The sequence below is a fragment of the Coregonus lavaretus genome, assembly GCF_964263955.1.
Source record: "Coregonus lavaretus genome assembly, contig: HAP1_SCAFFOLD_3935, whole genome shotgun sequence".
NCBI lineage: Eukaryota > Metazoa > Chordata > Actinopteri > Salmoniformes > Salmonidae > Coregonus > Coregonus lavaretus.
In genome coordinates, this window is record NW_028166988.1 from 47,108 (window position 1) to 56,003 (window position 8,896).

The window sequence follows — 8,896 nt, forward strand, 5'->3', positions numbered from 1 at the left end:
GTCTGAAACACACAGCACCCTGCTACAGATTCTCTATACCGTGGAGCTGTCTGAAACACCCAGCACCCTGCTACAGATTCTCTATACTGTGGAGCTGTCTACAGCACCCTGCTACAGATTCTCAATACGGTGGAGCTGTCTGAAACACCCAGCACCCTGCTACAGATTCTCTATACTGTGGAGCTGTCTGAAACACCCAGCACCCTGCTACAGATTCTCTATACTGTGGAGCTGTCTGAAACACCCAGCACCCTGCTACAGATTCTCTATACTGTGGAGCTGTCTGAAACACCCAGCACCCTGCTACAGATTCTCTATACTGTGGAGCTGTCTGAAACACACAGCACCCCGCTACAGGAAACACACAGCACCCTGCTACAGATTCTCTATACTGTGGAGCTGTCTGAAACACCCAGCACCCTGCTACAGATTCTCTATACCGTGGAGCTGTCTGAAACACCCAGCACCCTGCTACAGATTCTCTATACTGTGGAGCTGTCTGAAACACCCAGCACCCTGCTACAGATTCTCTATACTGTGGAGCTGTCTGAAACACCCAGCACCCTGCTACAGATTCTCTATACTGTGGAGCTGTCTGAAACACCCAGCACCCTGCTACAGATTTTCTATACTGTGGAGCTGTCTGAAACACCCAGCACCCTGCTACAGATTCTCTATACTGTGGAGCTGTCTGAAACACCCAGCACCCCGCTACAGATTCTCTATACTGTGGAGCTGTCTACAGCACTCTGCTACAGATTCTCTATACTGTGGAGCTGTCTACAACACCCAGCACCCTGCTACAGATTCTCTATACTGTGGAGCTGTCTGAAACACCCTGCTACAGATTCTCTATACTGTGGAGCTGTCTGAAACACACAGCACCCTGCTACAGATTCTCTATACTGTGGAGCTGTCTGAAACACCCAGTACCCTGCTACAGATTCTCTATACTGTGGAGCTGTCTGAAACACCCAGCACCCTGCTACAGATTCTCTATTCTGTGGAGCTGTCTGAAACACCCAGCACCCTGCTACAGATTCTCTATACTGTGGAGCTGTCTACAACACCCAGCACCCTGCTACAGATTCTCTATACTGTGGAGCTGTCTGAAACACCCAGCACCCTGCTACAGATTCTCTATACTGTGGAGCTGTCTGAAACACCCAGCACCCTGCTACAGATTCTCTATTCTGTGGAGCTGTCTGAAACACCCAGCACCCTGCTACAGATTCTCTATACTGTGGAGCTGTCTACAGCACCCTGCTACAGATTCTCTATACTGTGGAGCTGTCTGAAACACCCAGCACCCTGCTACAGATTCTCTATACTGTGGAGCTGTCTGAAACACACAGCACCCTGCTACAGATTCTCTATACTGTGGAGCTGTCTGAAACACCCAGCACCCTGCTACAGATTCTCTATACTGTGGAGCTGTCTGAAACACACAGCACCCTGCTACAGATTCTCTATACTGTGGAGCTGTCTGAAACACCCAGCACACTGCTACAGATTCTCTATACTGTGGAGCTGTCTGAAACACCCAGTACCCTGCTACAGATTCTCTATACTGTGGAGCTGTCTACAACACACAGCACCCTGCTACAGATTCTCTATACTGTGGAGCTGTCTGAAACACACAGCACCCTGCTACAGATTCTCTATACTGTGGAGCTGTCTGAAACACCCTGCTACAGATTCTCTATACTATTGAGCTGTCTACAGCACCCTGCTACAGATTCTCTATACTATTGAGCTGTCTACAGCACCCTGCTACAGATTCTCTACACTGTGGAGCTGTCTGAAACACCCTGCTACAGATTCTCTATACTGTGGAGCTGTCTACAGCACCCTGCTACAGATTCTCTATACTTTGGAGCTGTCTGAAACACCCAGCACCCTGCTACAGATTCTCTATACTGTGGAGCTGTCTGAAACACCCTGCTACAGATTCTCTATACTGTGGAGCTGTCTACAGCACCCTGCTACAGATTCTCTATACTTTGGAGCTGTCTGAAACACCCAGCACCCTGCTACAGATTATCTATACTGTGGAGCTGTCTGAAACACACAGCACCCTGCTACAGATTCTCTATACTGTGGAGCTGTCTGAAACACCCAGCACCCTGCTACAGATTCTCTATACTGTGGAGCTGTCTGAAACACCCAGCACCCTGCTACAGATTCTCTATACTGTGGAGCTGTCTGAAACACCCAGCACCCTGCTACAGATTCTCTATACTGTGGAGCTGTCTGAAACACCCAGCACCCTGCTACAGATTCTCTATACTGTGGAGCTGTCTGAAACACACAGCACCCTGCTACAGATTCTCTATACTGTGGAGCTGTCTGAAACACCCAGCACCCCGCTACAGATTCTCTATACTGTGGAGCTGTCTGAAACACCCAGCACCCTGCTACAGATTCTCTATACTGTGGAGCTGTCTGAAACACCCAGCACCCCGCTACAGATTATCTATACTGTGGAGCTGTCTGAAACACACAGCACCCTGCTACAGATTCTCTATACTGTGGAGCTGTCTGAAACACCCAGCACCCTGCTACAGATTCTCTATACTGTGGAGCTGTCTACAACACCCAGCACCCTGCTACAGATTCTCTATACTGTGGAGCTGTCTGAAACACACAGCACCCTGCTACAGATTGAAAAGAAGTTGTTGTTGGATAATGTGTTAGCTAGCGTCTATTAAATGGGGCTAACTGCTTTAGCGCATTTTGACGATAGTATCTTCTGACCGAGGAAGTTTTGTGAAGAGCCCAACCCCCCCCGACTCTTGCTCTAAATAAAAACACTCATCGCTTGTGGTTTTGGAAACATAAGGAACGTATCTTTCAGATCAGTGAGAAATTATTAAAAATTAAATTAAAATAAAGGTTAAATTACTACACACCTTTATAGGGTTGGTGTTCCCACACGGCCATTTCTCCATGTTTATAGAAGACATAGGCAGCCACCTGTGCTAATGACTGTCAAAGACTTCAGCCACCCAAGTCATAGACTGTTCTCTCTTCTACTGCATGACCAAAAGGCTCCTGAACAGCTTCTACCCCTAAGTCATAAGACTGCTGAACAGTTAATCAAATGGCTACCTGGACTATTTGCATTGACCCCCTTTATTTAGTTTTGCGCTGACTCTCTTGCACTAGCTCTATGCACACTAACTGGACTCTACCCACACACTCACTGGACTCTACCCACACACTCACTGGACTCTACCCACACACTCACTGGGCTCTACCCACACACTCACTGGACTCTACCCACACACTCACTGGACTCTACCCACACACTCACTGGACTCTACCCACACACTCACTGGACTCTACCCACACACTCACTGGACTCTACCCACACACTCACTGGACTGACAATTACCCCTACCTACATGTACATATTACCTCAACTACCAACACTGCTGCTACTCTGTTTATTATCTATCCTGATTGACTAGTCACTTTTACCCCTACCTACATGTACATATTACCTCAACTACCAACACTGCTGCTACTCTGTTTATTATCTATCCTGATTGACTAGTCACTTTTACCCCTACCTACATGTACATATTACCTCAACTACCAACACTGCTGCTACTCTGTTTAATATCTATCCTGATTGACTAGTCACTTTTACCCCTACCTACATGTACATATTACCTCAACTACCAACACTGCTGCTACTCTGTTTATTATCTATCCTGATTGACTAGTCTCTTTTACCCCTACCTACATATACATATTACCTCAACCACCCCGTACCCCTGCACATTGACTCGGTACTGGTACTCCTTGTATATAGCCTCGTTATTGTTATTTTATTGTGTTACTATTTCCTTGTTTTTTCCTCGACATATTTTTCTTACTTTTTAACTCTGCATTGTTGGGAATGAGCTCGTAAGCAAGCATTTCACGTTAAAGTCTACACCAGTTGTATTCGGCATGTGACCAATACAATTGGATTTAGATTTGATGAGACATCTAGCGTATTCCGAACACCTGTGTGTAAGCGTAAAGCCAATTTATTCTTGATCCGAAATGTGGTCGGACCATCGTATGGAAGGTGGAGCTTCAAGTTCCTTGGTGTCCACATCACCAACAAACTATCATGGTCCAAACACACCAAGACAGTCGTGAAGAGGGCACGACAAAGCCTATTCCCCCTCAGGAGACTGAAAAGATTTGGCATGGGTCCTCAGATCCTCAAAAAATTCTACAGCTGCACCATCGAGAGCATCCTGACTGGTTGCATCACCGCCTGGTATGGCAACTGCTTGGCCTCCGACCGCAAGGCACTACAGAGAGTAGTGCGTACGGCCCAGTACATCACTGGGGCCAAGCTTCCTGTCATCCAGGACCTCTATACCAGGCGGTGTCAGAGGAAGGCCCTCAAAATTGTCAAAGACTCCAGCCACCCTAGTCATAGACTGTTCTCTCTGCTACCGCACGGCAAGCGGTACCGGAGTGCCAAGTCTAGGTCCAAATGACTTCTCAACAGCTTCTATCCCCAAGCCATAAGACTCTTGAACAGCTAATCATGGCTACCCGGACTATTTGCACTGCCCCCCCCACCCCATCCTTTTTACGCTGCTGCTACTCTGTTAATTATTTATGCATAGTCACTTTAACTCTACCCACATGTACATATTACTTCAACTACCTCAACTAGCCGGTGCCCCCGCACATTGACTCTGCACCGGTACCCCCCTGTATATATAGCCTCCCTACTGTTATTTTATTTTTGCTCTTTTTTTCTCAACACTTTTTTGGTTGTTGTTTTATTTTTTACTTTTTTTGTTAAAAATAAATGCACTGTTGGTTAAGGGCTGTAAGTAACCATTTCACTGTAATGTCTGCACCTGTTGTATTCGGCGCATGTGACCAATACAATTTGATTTGATTTGGAATTGCGGTGTATGCAGAGGCCAAATCTAGCTCCGTACCGCATCGCCGTGCGCCTCTCAAATGTTGTAACAATCTGGAGGGCATTGACATGATTGGCTGACGGTAGGTTGGGGGCGGTACATCCTGTATGAACACAAACCCACTTCTTTGACAACTTCCTTCACAACAGCTCTGCACCGCTAAACGGAAGAAGTATGAAAGCCCTGAAGTCTGGAGGCTGCATTACAGTAATTATTGTACTGCCACTGTACTGCCAGTGGCGGCTCCTGAAAAAATTCTCAGGGGGGGCAATTTTTCTGATGATTTAGGTGACCTACACACATTTTTTAAAAGATATGTCCAGCAACAACATGAAGACAGGGGCAGCATATAAGTCAATACCAGAAGCATTTATTGACTGATCTCAAAAGTGTTGGCTTACAAAATCAAAATAAGTTATCACAGTAAAAATAATCAAGGGTGTTCTTTCACATTCCTCAACACTGCATAAACAATATGCATTTCCATAAACAAATGAAATAAGAATGAAAACAGAATTTGAAAGTAATTTCTAGAAAAGGTAAACACAGCTATCTGTATGGCTTTGTAAAAATGAACAACCATATTCTGGCCAATTGTATAGATTTGTAAATATGAACAACCATATTCTGGCCAATTGTATAGATTTGTAAAAATGAACATGAACAGATTTTTTTTTTTTATTACTTTTTTTTAAATGAAAAAAAACTATTTTAAACAACATCAACTGTGAACTGATTTGGGCGTGTGTGTGTTAAAGAGACAGACAGGGAGGGACAAAGAGAGAGAGAGGCTACATTACTTGTACTGAAACTGTTCTCTTCTCTGTTTCAATACAGCAAAGCGTTCAATGACTTTCTCATTGAAATCAGGCATGCTGAGGACTAGTTCCCTCTCCATGGAAAGCATGGCCAGTGCATTCAGACGTTCCTGGCCCATTGAATTTCGCAGGAATGTCTTAACTCGTGTCAAAGTTGAGAAACATCTCTCAGCTTCAGCTGTTGTCATGGGAGTAGTTATGAGGATGTTCAACAGAGTCACAGTCTCAGAGAACGTCTCCTGGAGGTTGTAGCTCATGAGAACCTGGTACAGTGCCAGTGCACCACAGCCTCCCTTGAATTCAGGATTCTCATAGATCAGAGATAGTTCTGTCTTGAGCTTTGCCTTGCTCAGCATGGGGTATGCATTCACAGTGGCATTCAGAGCCTCATCAGGAAATGAATGGCAGTACCTTTCAAACATGTCTGCTTGCAGTAAGGTAGCACTCACAAGGTGGCCAGAGAAAGAGAACCTTTCTTTGGTGTGATCCAGGATGGTGTTGCAGACCTCTTCAGACAGCCTCTGCTTCTCCTCTTCTCTCAAAGCTGTTCTGGGTCTTTTGGCTCCTGTTGCTTCTTGCAGCTGCTGTTGAGAGGAGTCCCTGAAGGCAAACAGACCAATGTGTTTGTTGGCTTTGTACAGTATTGTTGTCTATGTGATGCACAGGTATATGCAATGTATCCATGTATAGTACAAATACTTAAGTTCCACTTAAAATGGGCAGGGATGCATAAAGTCTTTAGTGTTTAAGTTAGCCTTTGTGTCTCACATAGCCTGGATGTTCAGCACAGTATACAGTGGTGCTCATAAGCTTATGATCCCATGCTAAAGTTGACTAAAAAGAGGAATAAAAAAGAAAAGAAAATTGGTGTCCTTAAAGGTTGGATTTTCCAACTTTTTTAATTAAGTCATTAAGATCAATTTCCAAAAGATGATTTTTTTATTTTTTTATTCCTCTTTTTAGTCAACTTTAGCATGGGATCATAAGCTTATGAGCACCACTGCACAGTACACATAGTATATAAAATAAGATAGATTACACCACTGGCCATATATAATGAGAATAATGTGATTTCAAACACAAATGCAGTCTCCTTTCATGCATACATTTTCAAATAAAGCTCTGCTTTGAGAAAGATCGAATGATATTGTTTAATCTTACCTTATGGCCTGCACACTGCTTGTGAAGCTGTCGAGGGCACGTTTGATAAAGACAGCATCGATGTCCTTCTTCTGTAGCTTCTGGTACAGAATGTCGACGTGGGGCATGATTTTGTGAAAAAGCCGCAGGAAAAAAATAAAATCTTCATCATGTAGCATCCTCACGTAACCAGATGCTTCTCTCACAGTAAGCTGGTCAAATGAACCCAATGAACCCGTCCGGATGGCTTCAAAACATACTATGAGGTCGTCTCGATTCTCGTAGACAGTGTTCACAACTCTGCTGTTGAAGTTCCACCGTGTGGATGAAGGTCTGGGCAGTCTTCGTGCAACAGTCTGGTCAAGAATGCTGGTGCGTTTGGGTGACCGGGAAAAAAACGTTGTAATCCCGCTCAGATCGGAAAAGAAAATGTTCACTTTTTTGATGCGAGAAGTAGCTTGATGCATGATCAAATTCAGCTGATGCGCATAGCAATGCACGTAATGGGCATTCTTGAAATGCTCACGCACCTTCTGCTGCACACCTGCCTTCTCTCCCCTCATCACACTGGCTCCATCGTAAGCTTGCGCAATGAGTTTGACTTTCTCGTCATCGGCAAAAAGACCGTTCAGTCTCTCCAAAAGTACACTGGCGATTGAGGCTGAGGTTGATTCCGAGATGGGAAGGAACTCAAAAAATCGCTCCTGCACTTTGTGCTTGCTATCTATGTACCTCAGCACAAGCACCAACTGTGTCTGTGTAGAAACATCCGTGGTCTCGTCAGCTTGGATAGCTACGAAGTTCGCAGACTTCACCTCCTCCACAATATGTTCCCTTGTGACCGCTAGCATACACTCCAGTAGCTCGTTTTGAATGGTCTTTGATGTGCCCTTGAAAACTTTAGCATTTTTTAAGATGGTCATCAAACACCTCATCTAATTGTGCCACAAAGTTGACACGTCCAAGAAAAATACCAGGGTTGGTGGAGCCCTCAGTTTCATCTTTGCCTCGCAAAGCTAACTCAAACACTCCGCAAAACTTAACACACTGGATAAGCCGGCTGAGGATATGGCGGTTCTTGCTAACCTCATCGTTGTGGCGGCGGACAGCTAGCCTGTATCCCTCATCCAGTTGAGTGGCAATATTCACTCTTCCCAAAGATGACAATCTCAAACAGCTATCCATGTGGGTCTTTGACAGCTCATGTTTCTTAATCTTTTCTGAAAGATGGTGCATGTCGGTTACACCAGTCGCTGTCCAAGCGGTGCTGTCTGCTGTGCCGCCTTCAGGGTGGAACAGTAAGCAGGGGTAGCAGAAAACTGCATTAGCTACATCGCAGCCTGCTAGCCAGGTTTTCCGTTCATACCAATTTTTGGAAAATCCTCGGGTGTAGGACTTCCCCCCTTTAGTAGAAACCTGTTGAATTATTAAATTTGGTCTGGGAGGTCCTAATTGTTTCGTTGCCAATTTATCTTCATTTGTTCGCTGACAAAAAGGAACTTCTTTCAAAGACACAATCGAGTTGGACTGAAGCCTAGCCATTTTGATAGTAGTGATTGTGAATTGATTGACGCTGCTACCCGCTTTTTTCTTAGTTACGTTCATGGATATGTGTTACGTATGACGAAAGCGCGTAAGTGCAAGCCCTCAGAAACCCATAGAGATTGTATTGAAAGCTCGGATATTTGAAAAAAATTGATTTTACATGGGAGTCTATGACAGACTTCTGGGCGATTTTCAACCTGACTGAAATCGCCCCAAAAGGGGGGGGGGGGCATTTGAAGCACGACTTTACCCTGATTGGACATTTAGTGGCACTGTGGCAGATCAGGCGTCTAGATTACAACACTGATAACTACTGTTGCCGTGATATAATTGATTAGAAAAAAAATCCCTTCCTTTTCCCGTTTGGCAGTGCGTCGCCCATATCGCCCTATTGAACACACCGTCCCTGTGTACTGCTAAAGTTAATATTTTTTGTATTTAAAATATTAT

At 44.8% G+C, this 8,896-nt stretch overlaps 1 protein-coding gene across 1 annotated transcript; it reads right to left on the bottom strand.

Moving 5' to 3' along the window:
- Nucleotides 1-5,294: 5,294 nt before the first annotated feature.
- LOC311114033 (zinc finger MYM-type protein 1-like) lies at nt 5,295-8,262 on the bottom strand. The gene is made up of 2 exons (XM_084189311.1): nt 6,923-8,262; nt 5,295-6,361 (listed from the first exon to the last, which is right to left on the bottom strand). Exons 1-2 carry the CDS (start codon nt 7,834-7,836, stop codon nt 5,740-5,742), a joined length of 1,536 nt encoding a protein of 511 aa, XP_084045437.1. The 5' UTR covers nt 7,837-8,262; the 3' UTR covers nt 5,295-5,739.
- Nucleotides 8,263-8,896: the final 634 nt, after the last annotated feature.

Coding starts and splice junctions, on each gene's coding strand:
- LOC311114033 (XM_084189311.1), bottom strand. CDS start 7,836: ATGAGGTGTTTGATGACCATCTTAAAAAATGCTAAAGTTTTCAAGGGC. Junction 6,362..6,922: donor AGCAGTGTGCAGGCCATAAG/GTAAGATTAAAC, acceptor GTTTGCCTTCAG/GGACTCCTCTCAACAGCAGC.